The sequence below is a fragment of the Mesoplodon bidens genome (assembly GCF_964165515.1).
Source record: "Mesoplodon bidens genome assembly, chromosome: 15".
Taxonomy (NCBI): Eukaryota; Metazoa; Chordata; class Mammalia; order Artiodactyla; family Ziphiidae; genus Mesoplodon; species Mesoplodon bidens.
Genome location: NC_138171.1, coordinates 14,537,648 through 14,558,688, shown reverse-complemented (window position 1 = coordinate 14,558,688; position 21,041 = coordinate 14,537,648). Strand labels below are relative to the sequence as shown.

Genomic DNA, 21,041 nt, shown 5'->3' with positions numbered 1-21,041 from the left:
GCACAGCACGTCTGACCCACCTCTACCTCTGGGCCCCGTTTGGTGAACTCAGAGCAGCCACATGGACACAGGGAGGGTCAGTCTGCGTGTCTGCAGGATGGAATCTTCCTTTGATCCCTCAAGGGCAGATTAGGGTAGAAGGAGGGTAGAAGGCTAGAGTCACATGATCCCGAGACCCTGTTCCTTTGAATTTTAACTTCTGGAGTCCAGAGGTGGGGGAAAGTGTCTGATCTTGCAGGCTCACTTTCTGGGTCATCTCAAGAGTCAGCAGTCTGCCACTTTGCCACTTTGTTCTGTCCAGAGGCTCAGCTTCAGGAAGGGGAATCTTGCTGAGGTGGCCCAGGGTAGACGGAGTCGTGGCTCCAGGTGAAACATCCCTCACATCCCCAGCCTGTCCCCTCTGCCAGCAGAAGCTGGAGTGACTCAGCTAAAACCTCCAGGGGTGGACAAGCCTGAAGGAGACTGCAGCCCGAGAAGACAGGGGGCAGAAGCCAGAAGGCTGGTCCTAACTATGAAGGCTGATTGATCCCAGAGGCCAGAATTTGGAAGAACTTGATGTGGATGTGCTTGGGAGATGGCTGAAATGGAAAGTGGTCAGCTTTCTTTTTCAGAAGGGAAAAGAATGCCAAGGAAATCTCTAGAGCTGGGCTGTCCAAATATAGTAGCTTCGGGCCACCTGTGGCTATGTAAGTTTGAATTAATTAAAGTTAAATGAAATTTAGAATTCCAGTTTCTCGGTCACACGAGTCACATTTCAAGTATTCCATAGCTATGTGAGACTAGTGTCTACCTTTCTCAATGGAGCAGATCTAGAACATCCCCATCACCACAGAAAGTTCTGCTGGACAGAGCTACTCTAGAGAATTCAGGACTGAGGGCCAGGAAGTCTGGGTGTAGTGGTTTGGCCACTGAATTCTTGTGTCAAGTCACTGAGTTCATTCACCTGCAAATTGGAAATAATAATTTTCCGATATCTACATCACAGAGGATCCCATTAGAATGAATGCATGTGAAAGCATTTTGAAATACGTACTTGACAGGCAGACTATTTTAGGAGTGAGATTATGAATAAATGTGTTCATTATATGCTCTGCTTTTCCAAATTTCAACAGTAAATATGTATTTTTTTAAGTAGACGTTCCCTGAATACACAGTTAATATATCCGTAAAATTCTGGGGTTATGTTTTCTTTTTCTGAGAATTAGGAGATATTTCACTGTGCAGAAATTTGAGGCCAGCCTGATGTCTTCCCTCTTACAGCTCATCATATTTTTTGCCTGGATAGCCATAAGATTTTTTGGTTGAATCCTCAAGTTCATTCATATTACCATGATATAGCTCAGTGTTGATGAATCTCTGTAAGTTTTTTTCTAGGAGACAGAAAATTTGCATATGTTTTAAGTTAGTTTGGTTTCAGAGACGTTTTGTACTATTAAAGATTCCAACATTGTTTTGTTTTACTTGTTTGATTTCTTTTTCTTTCTTCTTCAGCAATACCAATTATGCAGAAGTTGGATTTCCTTTGTCCCCCCTATTGATCATTTTTCTTTCATCCTTTCTTACTCTTTCTTTCCCACTTCATTTTGTTCAATCTTCTTTAGCCTGTGTAACATGTCCTTGATTATGTTTTTAATATTTTCCATTTTGCTGTTTCTAAAAGAGCTTTTATAATAGAGTGGTTTCACTTTTCTCCTCCCTCCACTTCCAGAAGACTGCTTTTTTTCATCTCCGTCTACTTTTTATTATCTCTTCTTTGACACTTTTATTTCTTATTTCATCTTGAGATTTATTTTAGGAAGGCCATCATTTCTTTAATTTTTTGTGTATTTCACAGAGACATGTCTGTTCACTAGTTTCTCTTCATTACACAACTCTTCCAGTATTTATTCTTTGTCTACTTTTCATTTGATGTTCCCTTTCTTCTTATTTCTCACACAGTCTTTTTGTAGGTCCCATGCTGGCTACTTAACACAGTTCTTTGTTAAAAGAAAGTGTAGGGAGAGGGGCTAGGAGGAAGCTGGGGCAGCAGGTGTCTATGCAGCAGCCCTGTGGATTATCTCAGAACCCCTTCTCACCACCACTGCCCTGAAATATATCTCTACTCTAAGCAATAGACTTAGTGTGAAGATTAAGTGTAAAGACCCAAGAATGTCACAGTTCTTCAGTGTCTCCTTGAGTAAGTCTCTTCGACTTACCGAGAGAGAAAATTAGAACGCTTACAACCATATGGTTGATCGTTACCCGTCCTTCTCTCACCTGCCACTTTAACATCCTGCTTCTTACCAATGGTCTTCGAGCCTCTTCATCCAGTTCATCTGGACTCTGAACTGTCACCTGCATTTCAGCGACTCTCCCTTCCCGTGTGCATGCTTCAGGCTTTGCTGGGATTAGGAAGGGCTCATAGAGTTGAAAAATACTTCTGGAGAATTCTGCCTCCTGCCCAGGGGCTGCAGAAGCTCTTGGTTCCCTCCTGCAATGGGGTCCAAATCCCACCACCATTGTCAGCTCTTCTTCAGAAACCAAGGGTGGGACTGTGGTCTGCCCTTCTTTCATCAGAGATGGCATTTTCTTCTCCATTTGTCGCTTTTTGTTGCTGTTTTCAGACTGCTTCAGAAAGGTGAATGGAATAGAAAAGTCTGGACTCCACCAACTTAAACCAGAAGTGCCTTCCACCTAATAATTTTGTCATCAGAAAGTACTATATTTCCTTTTGCTCATCTGTATTTTCTAATCTTCCTTCAATAAACATGCACTGTAGAAATAGTATGGGCTTTGGAATCAGACAAGCCTGAGCTATAAACTCAATCCTTCCACACTCTAGCTGTGTGACCTAGTTATTTAACTGCCCTCACCCTCAGTTTCCCTGTGTGCTGTAGGCACATAATAATAGTACCTACCTCGGAGAGTGATTTATTTCATATAAAATAAGCACTGACCCAGTGATGGACACGTGGGAATGCTCAACAAATATGAGCTATTGTTACGTTGTAATAATTATTAAAAATCATATATTAATGTTACTTTATTCTTAATAATACAAGTTTAATTTCTTAAATGCTGAGCTTCAAATACATTGTTCTTAAATCTTTAAATAAATCCTAAAATATCAGAGCCAGAATGAACCTGAGATTACTTAATCTAGTGGTTCTCAATAGGGGATGATTTTGACCTCCAGGGGACAAAGGGACATTTTTGGGTGATTGGAGGGGATGATGCTAGTGGCATCTAGTGGGTAGAGGCAAGGGATGCTACTAAACATCCTACAGTGCCCCACAACAGAACAGTATTTGTTCCCAATAGGATCAATGTCACCAGTGCTGAGGCTGAGGAACCCTGGACTAATTTAACCCCTAATACAATGACTGCTCAGAGAAGGAAAGTGGCTTGCCTGAGGTCACACAGCAAGTCAGAAGTAAGGACTTGTTTTATCTGGTTTCATGGAAAGACCATTGCGCCCTGAGGTTTATCAGACAGCAGGAGTTGGGAGCTGGGCTGGGACCAGGGTGAGGCAGGTGCGTGACCCTGACAGTGAGTCCCTCCTTAAACTTTGTTCCCGGGGTGCCTTGCCTGGCTCTCCCTAGTCCTGACCCTGGCTGGGAGCAAGAATTGGGCCAGGGGTCCCCTTAGTCCCTGACCAGCCTGATCCATGCCAACCCAGCCCAGACATTTCTTACAGGAAGCCTTATAATCCCCCCACCAAAGAAATCCCAGCTTCTCAGGCTCAGCCAGTCCATAACCACGGGGATTAAAGTCTGCAGGCAAAACACGCAGAGGTGACAGGGGAGAAAGAAGAAAGTGCCATGTCAGGCGGTTAATTTTTGAGCTGGGGAATGATTTCCAGGCAGACACACGGCAGCTTTTCCCCCATTGCCCCTAAGTCTGCCCCCCTCACTCAGGAAAAGAAAGAAAGAGAAATGGTGTGTTCTCCGAGCCCAGGGCAGGAGCTGTCCGGAAACTGCATCCACCACCACCTTCCCTCCTGTGCCCCATCTCCCTGCTGGGTTGAGTTTTTGTCAAGGCACTGGGCTGTGACCAGGCTCTCAGCAGGCACTGGAGGCTCCATGCCAGGCCCTTCAGGGAGCAGGACCAGGGCCAGCTGCCCACAGTGGTGCCCTCCTGCTGCCCACTAGAGGCCCATTCCCCAGGAGTGCCCAGGGCCAGGGCTGTGGGAAGCCCTGTACATTGAACTCTAGAAAGGCCAAAGCCATGCCTTAAACCTCTCAGTATCCCCTCATCACCCCCAGCCCAAGGCTGGGCCTACACAGTGGTCAAAACCCCTGGGGCCACTCAGGGCTTGAAACACGGTGGCTCAGGCATCCATGACTGGTGTGAGTGGCCTTGGGCAGGCTCAGAGCTCAGTTTGCTCACAGATAACCCAGGCACGATGGCATCTCAGAGTCACAGTGGTACAGCACCTGGAAAATGACCAGTTCCCAAGAAGCTGGAGCTGTTGGGATCAGCAGAAAGAGCAGTGGACAGGGAGCTAGGAGACGGGGGCTGAAATCGGGACCTGATGCCAAGAAGCAGAGAAGCCTGAGTCACGAGCTTGGCTTTCAGTGCCAGGGTGCCTGGGCTCGAATCCTGCCTCTACCGCTTCCTAGAAAAGTGACCTAATGCTGTGCCTCAGTTTTCTCATCTGTAAAATGGGGATGATGATAATGATGATAAGAATTTCAACTTCATAGTTATTGCTATGGGGATTAAATAAAGTGAATGTAGGTTGAGTGCTGGGAGCAGAGTGCTGGTAGAGTAAGGAATATATATAAAATGTTACCTCCTACTGATGGAATCTGTTACTTTTGCACATTTCTTGCCCTCTTTCTATCAGAAGTTTCATCTCAGTGATCCCTAAAGCACTTGCAGTCTGCCATGTGGGGATGAAGGCAATGATGCTAGGTAGATATTGACCCCAAAAGGAAAGGAGTTTGGAGCACACACCACAGGCCCAGGCAAAGGACCCAGCAAGACGAGACAACCCAGGAGAAACCCTCTCCGCTGAGGCCAAGAGGCACGGAGGCATGAGTCTCCACTTGCAAAAAGGGAGTTAAGTAAGGCCAACTGAGGCTCTGGGTGCAAGGCCACTAGGAGCCACAGAGTTGCCAGTGCAAATCCTGGTCTACCACTTACAAGCTTCAAGCTTTGGAAGGACCGGTGGCCTTTTTGAGCCTCTGCGTCCTCATCCGTAAATCAGGATGCTTATTACGCCATCCTGAGAGAGCTGGGAAGGAGATCAAAGAGAACACGGATGGATGTGGCCTTTCTTTAGAAGCCCTGCAGCGCTGGCAGCATCTCTCTCCATGGTCTCCCGAGCAGCTGTCCCTCATGGTCTCAGAGCAGCAGCACTGTTATTCAAGATGGCTGCCCACATTGAGCACTTACTATGTGCCAGGCACGGTTCGTGGATTCCCTCATTCAACTCTACCCACAGCCCCACGAGGCAGCTACGACCGCTGTTCCCAGTTTACACGTGGCTCAGAGAGCTTGAGCGACTGGCCCAAGTTCACAATGCCTCAGTGTGAATGACAGGTGAGAATAATAAAGCTACCATCCATTGAGGGCTTACTATGACCAGGCACCAAGACTTGCCTGCATTAGCTCACCTGCTCGTCTCACAACCCTGTTTAGAAATGAGAAACTGGAGGCACACAGAGGTCCAGCAACTTCTTCATCCATATGTGCATCTCTAGCAAGGGATGAAGCCGTGATTTCAGCACAGTGGTCCGAGCTCAGGGCCGTGGTCCTGATCCCTTGGGCCCTGGGCCTGGGCTCAGCGAGGAAGGTAACAGTAGTGATGGTAACAGCCAGCATTTACTGAGACTCACTGTGTACAGGTGCTGAGCTAAGCCTTTTACACTTATTGTGACTTTTGTTCCTCCCACACTCTGGTAGTTTCTGGAAATGGAAGGACAGATATTCAACAGAAACACACTTGACAGGCCCTTTCACATCCTCTCTGGATCTGTTCAGTCTTGAGGATAAGCCCGGCTGATCTTAGTGCCCACCTTCTGGAGGAGGAGACAGGCATGGAGGGTTAAGACCGAAGGTAGCCCAGGGTGACCCAGAGGGAAATAGTTGAGACAGCGCAGATGTCTAGTCTCTGATTTCCAGGCAGGGCTCCCTCCTACCCTCTCTTCTGAGAAAGCAGTTAGGAGCCACCTGTGCCTATTTGGGCTCAAGACTCAATGGGGGAAAGAGGAGGAAGTGGAGGGGGTGACTTGTCCCAGGAGACCTCTGAGGCAGCCATGCTATCCTCTGGAACAGACTGTGTTAGACCCCTGGACTTATTAGCAGGTGTTGTCACAAGTTAAAGTTCTTTGAGCCATTCATTAAAAGCGTTCCTGGGGCAGCTCACACCCCACTGCCGCCCAGGCCTCGCTAATCATTCATGAGCCAGACAGGCAGCTGGGGGCAGGGTGGCAGCTGCATGGGACCCAGGAGTCCCCAGCAGCCTGGCTCAGCCAGAGGAGGACAGAACATGTTCTTCTGAAAAAGAGGCCAACTGACTGTGTGACCTTGAAGGGCAGCTTCTTCTTCTCTGTGGGCCTCAGTCTCCCCATCTGTGCAAAGGGCCCTTCAGTTCCCAACATGGGTGGCGGGTGTGCTTAAAAGCCTGCTCAGGGTTTCTCCACCTCTCGCTTCTCCTGACAGCCTGTCCCGCACCTTTGGAGGCCTGCTGTGGGAAGAAAGCTTTTCTCTGCTTGAAGTAAAATCCAGCCTGAAGGCATTATGGTGGGATCTGCCTTTAAATCCCATCTAAGATCTTCAACTTAGTTTCCCTATGATCAGGGGTTCAGGGGTCAGTCTCCTGGAAGGGCTGTCACGAGGACCCAGGAAGACCATTTGATATTTCTTGAACACCCTCCATGCTCCCACCTCAGGAACTTTGACTTGCTGTCCCCTCACCTGGAATGCTCTTCCTCTATAAGCGCTCAGGGCTCCTTCCTTCACCTCCTTCAAGTCTTTGCTCCAATGTCATCTCCTTCAGGTATTTGTTCAAATGTTCCCTTCTCGAAATCTTCCTGACTCTAAAATTGCCCTTACCTCCATTCCAGGCTCCCTGCCTTCTCTGTTTTTATTCTCCATAGCACTTATCAACATCTGACATACTATAGATCTTACATATTTATCTGCTTGCTTTTTTTTGTTTGCTTGTTTTTAATGTTTACCCCTCTAAAATGTCAGCTCCTTAAGTATAAGGATTTGTGACTATTTGGTTCATTGCCATGTTCGTCTAGAATAGTAGCTGGCATGTAGTAGGTGCTCAATTAATACTTTTAAACTAAATGTAATAATCACTTATGGACAGTGTCTGGCACACAGGAAACACTAAAGAAATATTGTTTTGATTCCGTATTCATTCTGGACATATTTATTAAGCACACTGTTTGCCAAGTGCTAGGGGTATATTAGTGAACAAGATGGGCAGGATCCCTATTTGTACTTTACTATTTGCAGGGTACTTCACTGTTTACAAAGTGCTTGGTTTCCCTGGCTCCTCCCCACAGCCCCATGAGGCAAGCGGGTGCATGAGACAGATGAGGAAACTGAGGATGGCAAGGGAAGTGTCTTACTTCCTCCCACAGAGCAAGTTCTTGGCAGGGATCCATCCTGGATCATCTGAGGCTGCATCCTGTGTGCCCACCACTTAGCCTAACTTCTCCTGGGCACTGAGGTCTTCCCTGCCCCTGACATTTTCAATTCTCTACCGTTTACCATCATCCCACCTCCACTCTGGTCCAGCTGGCCCTGCCCCAGGCATCCTGGGAGCTGATGCAGTGGGGGATGGGAAAGCTGACCCCTGCTGTTAAGGCCTGACCTGTGGAGTTTCCAAGCCCCTCTTGACAATGACCCTCCACTGCCCACAATCCCTCACTTCTTAGGCCTTTGGGGCTCTGGGCTTCAGGGCAAGAATAAGAATGGCAAGGGAGGGCTTCCCTGGTGGCGCAGTGGTTGGGAATCTGCCTGCCAATGCAGGGCACACAGGTTCGAGCCCCAGTCCAGGAAGATCCCACATGCCACGGAGCAACTAAGCCCGTGCGCCACAACTACTGAGCCTGTGCTCTAGAGCCCATGAGCCACAGCTACTGAGCTCACGTGCCACAACTACTGAAGCCCGTGCGCCTAGAGCCCGTGCACAACAACAAAGAGAAGCCACTGCAAAGAGCAGCCTGTGCACCGCAACGAAGAGTAGCCCCTACTCGCCACAACTAGAGAAAGCCCGTGTGCAGCAACGAAGACTCAACGCAGCCAAAAATTAAATAAATTTAAAAAAAAAAAGAATGGAAAGGGAACTTTCACTGGGATTTTTCTCTGAATAAGCACTATCTCATTTAATTTTCCTAGGAGATGAGCTTTACTCCATATACAGTGGAGGAAATGGAGGCTTAGAGAACCCAAGAACCTACACAGAGAGTAAAGGGAAGAAGCCAGTAGGATGCAGAAGAAAGTCTCATCCCCTATAAAGCACTTCCACGGGATCCACGGGCTCATTTGTAATGCAAATAACACTACTACTACTGCCAACCATAGTAACAACAGACATTTACCTAATACCTCTTATGATCAGGAGCAGCCCAGAGTATTTTAGGTATCTGAACCAATCTTCACAACACCCCTCTGAGGTAGGTCCCATTAGTGCACCTCATTTCACAGAGGAGGAAACTGAGGCACAGAGAGGCTAAGTAACTTGCCCAAGGTCACACAGCCAGGAAGTGGGGGAGCTGTCCTGGAGTCCAGGAAATCTGGTGTTAGAGTTCATACTCTCATGATGTTGCCCTCTCCCCCTCAGAAAGCGATTCTGGGGGACAAACCAGCCCAGTGATTCTGGGCAGACCCCTTGTCCAGAGGAGGAAAGTCAAGGTCTGAAGGAGGTCCAGATCGTGCAGAAGATCAGGAGCAGGAAAGGAAGCCAGGTCTCCCAGGTAGATGGCCAGTTTAGTGGAGGTAGGAAGAGCCTCTCAGGACAGCCTCAGTTTCCCCAACAAGAGGTGGGAGCTGGGTCGCAGGCAGGGCCTTGCATCAGGCCTCTGCCAGCTCCCCCATGCCTGGAGACCCCACATTCTAGTCCCAGATGTCAGCACAGCAGACCACGTTCCCAGGACTCATGTCTAAGAAAACTGCCTACACTTCTGTTTTTTGGACTCTGTGCTGTAAAATGCCCTGCTCGGGCACCAGGAGAAGTTTTGCTGAGTCCCAGCCCTTTCCAGAGAAATCCAAGGGGGCTCCAGACAGGGGCAGGAAATGGCTAAAAGGAGCAGGAAGACGTTTCCTTCCTTCTCCCACTCTCCAGGCCTCCCAAGCCAGCCAGCAAAGTGGATTGTCATGAGAGTAAGGTGCAAGCGGCATGTGAAATCGAGGGGACAATCCGGGCTGTGGGTGGCAGCAAACAAGGGCCTCTCTTGTTATTTCTCCCAGCCAAGGGAAAGGAGGCTGTTCCCGCCCGCTGACAGCCCAGAGGGCAGAGGGAACGGGTCAGCTCCATGCAGCAGAGCCCGGAGCGGGGCTGGAGGGCCAGGGGGTGTTTTGTCTTGCCTGGAACGCCCTCCATTTCCAAATCCCCTCCACCCTGGGAGGCCTTCTGTGGCCAGGCTGTGTGTCCACAGGCAAGCACTTCCCCTCTCTGGGACACAGTGTCCCTGACAGAAAATTGGACTTGAGTGTGCCTGCCTCACAGCCTGCTGGGGGATGAAACAAACTAAAGCAGTGAAGGCAGAGGTTCTCAACCTCAGCACCACTAACATCTGGGGCCTGAGAATTCTTTGTTGTGGGGGCCATCCTGTGTACTGTAGGATGTTTAGCAGCATCCCTAGATGCCGGTAGCAGCTCCTTCCAGCTGTGACAATCAAAAATGTCTCCAGGCACTGCCAAATGTCTCCTGGGGAGCAAAAGGCTTAAGAACCCTGATTTAAAGGATTTCCGAGAGCCCAGGACACAGGCAGTGATTTATCCATGAAGGCAGGCAACATCTGTTGAGCCCTTTACAGGCATCATTAATTATTATCATACCCATTCACGGATGAGGACACTGAGCACAGAGAAGTTAAGTAACTGGCTCAAGGTCACACAGCATATTAAAAAGCCAGGATTTGAACCCAAGCACCCAAATCCAAGCTCCTACCTATCATGTTTGACCAGCCACGTTAGTTCCTATATTCAGGCCCCTCTGAGACCTCCAAACTCCCACTCCAGTGTCAGAATGACAGGTCTCTCCTCTGCGAAGCCTTTCTTAATGTCCCCCACCACACCCAGCACAATCACTCCTTTCCCCGTTGCCTCCACTGAACCATGAAGGAGTGTGGGCTTTTAACAAGGCAGACGTAGGCTCGATTGGCAGCCTCGCTACTCATTCAATGGCCGTGAGGTGGCAGGTGACTTCACCTCTCTAAGCCTCGGCCTTCTCATTTGTAAAATGGGTCCACCACCCTTGCATCACACAACGGCTAAAAGCACAGACTCTGGGGCTTGAATGCCAGAGTCGGAATCCCAGCTCTGCCACATCCAAAACGTGGGAGCTTGGGCAAGTGACTGAACCATTCTGTGACTCGGTTTCCTCATCTATGAATGTGGATAATAGAAGCACCTGCGCCACAGTGCCAGGGCGAGCATAAACGAGCTAGCAAGCATATCCTGAGTGCTTTGAACCATGCCCGGCACTTCATAAATGCTAGAGAGGTGTTGACTATGGTTCTTAGGAGGCCTCTTGGGGGACAGAGGAGAGAGTAGGAATAAGGCATGTGGCCCAGGACATCAACAAACTTGAATTCACTTCCTGAGCCTCCCAGGGACCAGCACATTCCTGTAGGAGAGCTTAATACGGCTGAAATCAAATCCTTCTCTCAGCCCAGACTGAGAATGGACCCCGCAGGAGAGGAGAGCAAAAGGAACTGGGCAGGGGAACCACTGGGCTGGCCAGGAGGGGCATGCTGGCCTCCCCAGACCTTTTCCAATGCCTTTATCGGACTGGGGATCACTCCTCTGTCCTGTGTATCAGTCCTCCTGCCTTCCTCCGCCCCCCCACCCAGCACAGGCTCCTTCCCATTGGCTGCCCCTCCCCCTATGAATTTCAGGGACAAGTACATAAAGCTGAGAGCCTGGTACCCCTATTTTGCAGATAATAGAAAGAGCCGCAATTCTTTATCAAGTACCTACTATGCGTCAGGCACTGTCAAGTCTTCCAAGCAGGTGGGTTTCATTATGCCCATTTTTGAGATGAGGAAATGGAGGCTTGCCAGAGATGGCGTGGCCTTGTGTATCCCTCTTGTCCCTGGTGCATCTCCACTGGAGAGAGCAGTTCGCGCACACCTGTGCCACTGGTTCCAGGCCCTGGCCAGGTCCAGCCTAGCTAGGATGCTGACTTTGTGTCTTCAAGGTCTGAGGGTGTCTGAAATCCTGCTCATCAGTCCAGAGGGCATTGTCCTGCCGAGTTAGGTCAGGAAACACGATCTTGCTCCCCGCCGCATCACCAGGAATCGCACTGGCCTGTTTACACACCTGGCAGGAGCTCCAGGAAAGTGGAAAGTTGGCTGGACCTCAGAGGAACGTTTCCGAGGCCAAGGGGTCTGTGTGGGCAACGGGTGAAACCTGGCGGGAGAGCATGGAGGGGGCACAGATGAGGGTCTGGGACCACCTGGCTGGGAGGGGCTGGGAGAATCCCTCCATGTGCCCTCTGGGCCTCAGTCTTCCCCACTGAAAAACAAAAGGGCTGGAAACACCGAATCCAGCTCAAATCTTCCACAAATTAGTAGCAGCCTGGGGTTTTAGAAAGTGCATGTCTTCTGAAATCAGAGATACCTGAGTTCAAATGCAAATTCATTCATTCACTAGTTTAACAAGTACCTACTACATGTCAGACACTGTCCTAGGCACTGGGATGCTGCAGGGAACAAGACAGACACGGGTCTTGCCCTTACATCACTCACAGCCTAGTGGCGGAGGCAGACAGTGAACAGATAATGAACACTTCAGATTGGGATGAATGCCATGAAGGAAATAAAATAGGAAGTTGTTTTAGAGAGTGCTTTGTACGGTGAGGAGAGTAAGTGTTCTTGAGAAAAGGTAATCAAGGAGGACTCCTTGGAGGAAGTGCCTTTGGAGCTAAGACCCAAATGACAGACAGATCCAGCTGTGGAAGATCAGGGGCAAGAGCATCCCAGGCAGAGAACAAACAGCAAGTGCAAAGGCCCTGAGGCAGCAACAAGCTTGGCAGGTTTAAAGAACCAAAAGAAGGCCCATGAGGCTGGACCATAGTGAGAGAAGAGAAGAGTATGGGAGATCGTAACAACCATGTTTTCAAGTTTCTGAATTTGATGCTCTGGCATCTTGGGACCTTGCTAAACCTGGAGTGTCTGCCTCTCCCAGGGCTAATTCCTACAGATAGTAAACAACTCACCTGTGCATCAGTTTTTCAAATGTAAACCAGCCAATCCAGAGCCCACACCCCCAACCACCTCCTTTATTGGGCTCTCTCACTCCAGGCCACTATCTGCCTGCCGTAATCATCCAGGGGCAGGAACCAAAGAACTAGGGACAATATCTATGTCCCAGAGCCCACTGAAATTATTTGAACTAGCCAGTCCTAAGTCTGCTTACTCTGACTTGCCCATTCCTTAAATACATAATATATTGGCAGATAGTGATGAAGACCATGAAGTAAGATAAGGCAGAGAAGAAAGTGTAAAGGATTTTTTGTATTCTATGTTAGATAGGGTGGCCAGGGAAGGCCTTTGAGGAGGTTCATCCTTGAACTAAGATGAATGAAGTGAGGGAGCAAGGCTTGCAGACACCTGGGGGGAAGAGCAGTTCAGACAGAGGGAACAGTAAGTGCAAAGGCCCTGGAGTGAGAGCAATCTTGGGATATTTAAGGAACACCAAGAAGGCCAGTGTGGCTAGTGCAGAGGGAGAGAGGGGGCCTGAGCTTCTAGTAAATAATCGATAAATATTAGCTGTTCCTATCCTTTCTTGAGGGCTTACTATAATCTGAACGGAAATAAGGGAGCTCGACCTCTGCTTCCCCGCATCCCTAATCTAGAAGTTAGGCTTCAGAGATTAATTGAAATGTCGATAGAATAAATCAGTGATGACTGGAAGCCTGAGATGGGGGAATCACTGGACAAGAAGAGAGAGATGGAGGCACTCACCCCCACCCTGCCACTCACAGCTCACTGTGAGGCTTCAGGCAACTTCCTTCCTTCTCTGGGCCTCACTTTCCTCATCTGTAAAAATGGGGATAATCATTATTCCTACTTCTTAAGGCTGATGTGAAGAGTAAATGAACTAAAATGTGAAAGGAATGTAAAACAGTGTGGGGCAAATGGAAAAAAATTTTAGCAAATTATTATTATTATAAACTCCCACCACATTTGACATGGCACTGGACAATTTCTGTATCTTCTCTTAATTAAGTCCCATAGTAGCCCTTTGGGAAGCATGTGAGTTCTCCCCACTTCACAAGTGAGGAAACCGAGGCTCAGAAATGTGAAATCTCCAACCCAAGCTCCCTGACTCACAGTTTCAGAACCAAGACCCAAACCCAGGTCTTCCCAGCTCCAAGGCCCATGCTATTTTGATCATCTTACTTCTGAGTCTCAGTTTCCTCATCTGCGAAATAGGAGAGTTAAAAAATACCTTGAGTGTTGAATAAAAAAGTAAAAGTTATGGTGCAAGTATAATATACGATTTCATTGGGCCCAAATAATAACCAGGGAGGAAGGTGATGTTATGGGCATGGTATCAATGAAGAAACTGAGGCCCAGGGAAGCCAAATGACTTGCCCAAGGTCACAGAGCAATGATGTGGAATGAGAATCCAGTTCTGATTCAAAAGACTCAAAACTGGGAATGAAATAACCATTTTCCTGGTCACCCAACTGAATTTCCCCCACCCAAGAATTAGGCATATGCAAAAACAAGTGGGCCTCTGACTTCACAGATGTACTACCGCCCCAGAACAAGTGTGCTGCTAGCCAGACTTGACGCCTTTGTGCAAACTGGGAAAAGGGGCTCTTCCTCAGGTGGATCCAGCACTGCACCAGAGTACACAGCTTGGCGTGTGGAGTGCAGGTTGGTTCAGTCTCATTTTGCCTCCTCAGGTCTCCTTGTGCAGTGCACAGCCTGTAGAACACTCTACAGCAGTCCTGCCCAGAGCACCCCCTCCCCCAAACTCCTCCTCCTCAAAGCATCCTTAGAAAGAGTCACCTATGAGTACCCACTGTAAGAACTCATCTTGGCCAGATGGTCAGTCCAGCTAAATTTGCTTTCAGTGGGTGTAAGAAGGGAAAGGAGGCAAGATTTCTCTGCAAACACATGGGACTGGTGCAGATTTGCAAGCCTGATTTAATAGTCTCATCCGTCCCCTCTAGCTGCCCAAGGCTGGTCCTCTAATATCCACCTCCCAAGATGCCCATTCTTGGAAAACTTTGAGGTGGTCCCTCCGGCAGTGTCCTGACTTCCTTAGTCTCTGGCACTCTTTATGGCAAGAGCCATGATCCCCAGTGGCCCTGGAAATTGCAGCCACTGCATTCCAGAAGGGCATCCCACTCCTTTTCACCCCTGCTGACAGCGTTCCAAGCCAGGAGGACATAATGTAGGAATTGTTCCCATCCCCTGCCATCCCCACCCCCTGGCTCTACCCTTCAGATTAACCCCAGCCTCCCTGCAGCCTCCCTCACCAGTAACCAGGGGACAGGTGTATGAGAACCAACCCTTTCGATCACACAAGCTTCTAGAACATCAGAGCAGCAATGGCCTGTAGACCTTATCAAGCTGGAAAAACAGAACCCAGCGAGGGGCAAGTGATCAGTGCCAAGGATCTCAAACTTCTTTCCCGATACCTACAATTTTGCAAAAGTTTTTGGGAACTCAGGTGTACCCTATGACCGGCATTGGTGGCTCCAGAGTTTCCAGGTCAGGGAGGCTTAGAAGCAGCAATCTGATGTTGGGGGTGGGGTGGACACGGAGGACACTTGCCTTGAAGCTTCATTTGCACAGAAAGCACAATGTTTTTTTAGACTGCCAGCCTTTGTTTGCGGAGGTTATCACGGGATTAAAACTGGTTACGATTACAGGAATTGTCTTGAAACTACGTGTGCAGAGCACACCCACTCTGTTTGCTTTAAATTTATGTCACAGATCAATAAAAACAGCAATTTTCTCTGTTCATTATTCTCTAAGGATGCTTTTATTCACATTGTACATTAAGAGACATGTCAGTTATTAATATCCAAGGATATAATAATAATATAATATGATAAATACATGCGTATTACATGGAGGAGGGGGCTTTGAGCGTGCCGACAGAGATTTTGAGGGAGGCTAAGATCTCCCAAGGAGTCAGACCTGCCTCCTGGGAGGAGGCCCTGGCTTATCAGCCACTTTAAAAGGTAGTGACATCTAGGGCCACACCAAGAGTACCCACCAGGGATCTGCAGGGAAACAGGAGAGGTTCTTAGTCAATAATAACGAAAGAAAGGGTATAAAATGCAGCTGTTAGAAGTACAGACACTGCATTCTGGCTTTGTACTGGCTGTGTGGCCTTGGGCAAGTCACCTAACCCTACTGAGCTTCTGTTTCCTCACCTGTACTATAGGGACGCTAACAGCAGCTGCCTCCCTGATTACGTGGACATTATATAGGACAATGCCTGAGAAACTCTTAGCATGGAGCCTCGCACATAAGAAGAGTGAAGCACTCAGTGAAACACTTTATTTATTAGGCTCACCACCATCGCAGAGGGTCAGGCATTCGCTGTTACATGTGCACATTGGGGATCATATGGAAGTGGATTCTCTGTGAAGCTAATGAAGTTTAAGCTTCAGAGCCACTCCCAAACCCTGTACTGAATTTTGTATCTGTAAATCTGTATGCTTTTTCTTAAAGAGAGCCCCTTAAATAGTACATGCATCAGGCCCCGTAACACTTGGACCTGCCCCTGGGTTCACAAATCTTGCTAGAGGGCAGAGCAGACAGAAGCTTTCAGAACCCCCTGCTGAGGAGAGAGACTCTGTGTGTTTCATCACTTCTTCCCCAGAGCTCCGCCTGGGACCTCCCACACCCATCCAGCCTTCCACCGGTGATGCTTCACAAAGCGAGGCAACTTCCTTACTCAGCCCCTCACATCAAATCTCAGAAGCTAGCAAGGAGATCGCTCCATTTTATAGACAAAGAAAGGGAGACCCAAAAAAGAAAGGAGATTGGTCCAAGGTCCTGAAGTCAGCGAGTGGTCTGGGGTGGGCCAGTTTTTGAATAAGCAACCTAATCCTTACACCAGGATTCATTGTTTTTCTCTTGCATGTCAAGAAAGTCTAATTGCTTGGATAATTCCACACCAAAGAACTTGCCCTGGATCTCCTGACACCATGTCCTTCGTATCACGTCCTCACCCCCTGGGCCCAAGGAGGGCTCCTTCCTCCAGGCATCCCTCTCTGAACACTTCTCCCAGCTCCCCTGGTCTCTGCTGGTGGTGCTGGGTAATCTGCCACTAAGTTACACACTCTCTTTACTTTTATGAACATTTACTATCTCACTGAGGGATAGTGAAACAACTTCCTGGAGGTAGAAGCTTTGTCTAACGAGCCTAGTGCCCTCCCATGATGCTGCAAATGGGCTGAGCAGAGGTGAGGGACCCAACAGGGACCTGCAGTACCATCTCCTTCCAGCTCCCATTGGTGGTGACTTTTATCATGACACTCCTGACCTCAATCTGCAGCCTTTGATCTTCTAGGGATTACTTTCTTTGAGATTCTAGAAACAGGTCATGTTCTGGATTCTGATAAGCCAGGGATTGAATCCCACTCAGCTGCTTGCTGTGTGATTGTGAGCAAGTCACTTCTCTCTAAGCCTCAGTTTTCTCCTCTGGAAAATGGGGTAAATAATCCTCCCCCTCTGAGGGGCACTTTCAGTCTGGATTAAATAAGATGATGCACATAAGGCAAATTTTAGCACTGCACCTTGCTCCCGGTAAGCATTTATTAAATCTTGGCCGTCCCCATCATATAAGGCGCGTGGAAATAAGACCAGCCTGTGCGTTCTTAGGCACTTACTGTGTATCAGGCTCAGTTCTAAGAGATTTACATAGATTGCCTCATTTAATATTCACCACAACCCAGTGGATTGGCATTATCGTTTCCCCCATGTTTACAAATGAGTAAACTGAAGTTCAGAGAGGTTAAATGACTTGCCCCAGGTTACACAGCTTGGCATTCATCAAGTGTTCCTTGTGATTATCAAGTGAAATGTGCAACACAGCGCCAAGCACATAGTTAGAGCTCAATAAAAAGAAATCATTCCTGTAGAAGTGAGAAGAGCCAGAAGGCTAGGTGGGACCCAGGTTCCAAGGAGCAGCTGGAAAAGGGGAACTGCGGCAAGAGGTGTTCACAGCGGTCCAAGGCAGGGTAAAGGGGGGACGGTCGAGGGGGTCTGGTGAAATCTGTCTAGACTGGGACCTCAGCGCTGTTCCGCCTCAGAGGCTCGGGAGGAGAGGGTCCTGCCTGTTGCGCGGCCGCCCAGGGTGCGGAACGGGGGGGCCCACAGGCAAAGGAGGCGTTACCTTGGGCGGGAGGGCGAAGACCACCGGCAGCAGCGCGAGCGGCGCGAACAGCAGCACCAGCAGCCGCCGCGCGCTCCACACCTTCTTGGCCACTGTCGCCAGCGCCGCCATCTGCGCGATCGCCCCGCGGAGCGGGCCAGTCCGGGACTGCCCGCGCCTGGCCCCCCGGCTCCGGCTTATAGCCTGGGGGAGGGTTTGGGGAGGGGACTGCGCTTGGGGACCCGCCCTCTCCCTGCGCCTCCCGGAGGAAAAGGGTGGTGCCTGCTCCCCTGGGACTGGGCGAAAGAGACCCGGGAAAGTTAGGAAAAGTTCGACCCTAGAACTAAGGAACAGGACTCCAGCCCAGAAGGCAGAGTAGCCTCCGGTTTAAACCTCCTGACTTGCCAGCTATGTGGCCTGGGGCAACTGGCTGAACCCTTCCTTACTTTCCCGTGAAAAGGGCCATACTGACAACTGGAAGATTAAATCACTTACTAGTACTAAGTGGGTTCAGGTACTGGCTCTGCCACATACTAGCTGCGTGGCCTTGACAACTGCCTCTGAACCTCAGTTTTCTCAACCAAAAAGTGGGGGTGATGACAATAATGGTCTCTACTAGACAAAGAGGTCTGTTGGCAGTTATTGCTGTTGATATTGTTTTTCTTATTTTCTCCCACGGTGGGTCAGTCATCTGTGGGTTGGAGCCTGGAGGAGTCTTTTTGTTCCTCTTGGATAAATGCACAGGAGTACAATCCTGGATTGTATGGTAGTTGCACCCTTGTTTTTGAAGAAACCGCCAAGTGATGCTCTGGAGTGTTAGCACTGTTTTACATTTCTGTTAGCCATGTATGAGTGAGCCAGTTTCCCCACGTCCTTGCCAGCATTGGGGTGGTATTTTTTATTTTAGCCATTCTGATAGGGGTGTAGAGATATCTCACTGTGGTTTTAATCTGCATTTTCTTAACGGCTAATGATGTTTAACATCTTTTCACGTGCTTCTTTGCCATCTGTATATCCTCTTTGGGGGAAATTATTTCCTCCTGTTGTTTGCCCATTTTCTCATTGGACTGTTTTTTCCTGCTGTTGAGTTCTGAGAGTACTTTATATAGTCTAGATACCAGTCCTTTGACAAATACGTTGTCTGCAAAAATTTTCTCCCAGTCTATAGCTTGGCTTTTCATCCTCTTAACAGACTTTTCAAAGAGCAAACATTTGTAATTTTGGTGGAGTCAAATTTATCAAATTTTCCCTTTTCTGGATCACGCTTTTGGTGTCAAACTCTTTGCACAGCCCTAGATCCTGAAGATTTTTCTCACATTTTTTTCTAGAAGTTTGATAGTTTATAGTTTTATGTTTTATATTTAAGTCCATGAGTTAATTTTTATATCAGGTATGAGGCTTAGATTGAGGTTCTTTTTCTTTTTTTTTTTTTTTTGGCCTATCATTGACCAATTGCTGCAGCTTCACTTGTTTAAGAAGTTATCTTTATTCCATTGAATTGCTTTTGCACTTTTGTCAAAAATCAATTGGGCATATTTGGTGGATCTGTTTCTGGTTTCCCTATTCTGTTCCATTGATCTGTCTATCCCTCTACCAATACCACACAGTCTTAATGACTGTAACTGTATAATAAGTCTTGAAAATAGGGACAGTGATTCCTCCCACTTTATCCTTCTTTTTCAAAATTGTTTCATTTGCATTTCTATGTAATTTCTATGTAGTTTCTATGTAATTTCTATGTAGTAACTACATTTCTATGTAGTTTCTTTGCATTTCTATGTAAATTCTTAGAATAATATTATCTATATCTACAAAAATTAACCCTGCATATCGATTTGGAGATAATTGACATCTTTACTGTGTTGGCTCTTCTAATCCATGAACATGGTATGTCTCTCCATTTATTTAGATCTTCTTTGATTTCTTTGATCAGCATTTTATAGTTTTCAGCCTAAAAGTCCTATACATGTTTTGTTAGATTTGCACATAAGTACTGCATTTTTGAGCAATGTAAATGGTATTCTATTTTTTTCAGGATCCATATATTCACTGCTAGTATACAGAAATAAAATTGAATTTTGTATGTTTATCTTATATCCTAAAATCTTGCTCAATTCATTAATTAGTTCTAGGAGGGTTTTTTTTTTTTTTGTCAAATCCTTCAGACTTCTATATAGACAATAATGCCATCTACAAACAAGAACTGGTTTATTTCTTCCTTTCAGATCTGTATGTCTTGTATTTACTTTTCTTGCCTTGTTGCACTGGCTAGAACTTCAGGCACTGTGGTTGAATAAGAGTTTGAGCAACGACATTCTTGCATGATTCACAATCTCAGGGAGAAAGCATTCAATCTTTCACTATTCACTATGTTAGCTGTAGGTGTTTTGTAAATGCTCCTTTTCAAAATGAGAAAGTCTCCATCTATTTTTATTTTTCTGAGAGTTTTTATCATGGATGAGTGTTGAATTTTATCAAATGCTTTGGGAGGGGGCATCAATTAATATGATCAAATGACTTTTCTTCTTTAGCCTATTAATATGATGGATTACAGTGATTGGTATTCAAGTAGTGAACCAGCTTTGTATCCCTGGGGAATATGCCACTTGATCATGATGTATAATTATTTTTATATTTTGTTGAATTCTATTTGCTAATATTTTATTAAAGATTTTTACATCTATAATCATGAGGGATATTGTAGTTTTCTGTAGTTTTCTTTTTTTATTGCCTTTGTCTGCTTTTGGTATCTGGATAATACCAGTCTCATAAATGAATTGGGAATTGTTCCCTTCTCTTCTATTTTCTAGAAGAGATTGCATGGAATTGGTGTTAATTCTTGTTTAAGTGTTTGGTATTATTTCCCAGTGAAACCATCTAGGCCTATAGATTTTTTTTTATTTTTTGCAAAATTTTATATTTAATTTTCTTAATAGTTATAGGGCTATTTGAATTATCTACTTCATACTGAGTACATTGTGGTAGTTTTTATTTTCTGAGGAGTTGGTCTGTTTCATCTAAATTGTTAAATGTTTGCATGTAGAGTTTCTAGTACTCCCTTTCAATGTCTGCAGGTTCTATAGTGATATCCTTGATTCATTCATCCATTCCTGATTCATTCATTTGGTAACTTGTATCTTTTCCCTCTCTTTTTGTCAGTCTTACTAGAGATTTTTAAATTTAATCCTCTTTTCAAAGAACCAATGCTTGGAGGTTGTTTTTCTGTTTTTAATTTCATTGATTTCTAGGCTTATCTTTCTTTTTTCCACGCTTCTCACTCTTCTTTTTCTAGGACATTGAAGTGGGAGCTTAGATTATTGATTTGAGATCTTTTTCACCTTTTCAAATGTATACATTTAATGATAAAAATTCCCCCTCTCTGCACTGGTTTATCTGTGTCTCACAAATCTTATGTGGTGTATTTTCATTATCATTCAGTTCAATGTATTTTTTATTTTCCCTTGAGATGTCTTCTTTGACCCATGGATTATTTAGAAGTGAGGTGTTTAGCTTCTAAGTGT

At 46.8% G+C, this 21,041-nt stretch overlaps 1 protein-coding gene across 6 annotated transcripts in view; it reads right to left on the bottom strand.

Annotated features, from left to right (window-relative positions):
• The window catches only part of SLC13A3 (solute carrier family 13 member 3), an 87,279-nt gene that overhangs the window by 60,322 nt on the left and 5,916 nt on the right, over positions 1–21,041 (bottom strand). For 3 of the 6 annotated variants that reach the window (XM_081256930.1, XM_081256931.1, XM_081256935.1), the window contains exon 1: positions 17,542–17,659. The exons of 2 other annotated variants lie outside the window; for them this stretch is intronic. In XM_081256930.1, coding sequence (XP_081113056.1) covers positions 17,542–17,652 — 111 coding nt within the window. In that variant the 5' untranslated portion in view covers positions 17,653–17,659. Of the gene's footprint in view, positions 1–17,541; positions 17,660–21,041 lie in introns of those variants that run through there. One more of the 6 variants, XM_081256934.1, reaches the window with a different exon arrangement.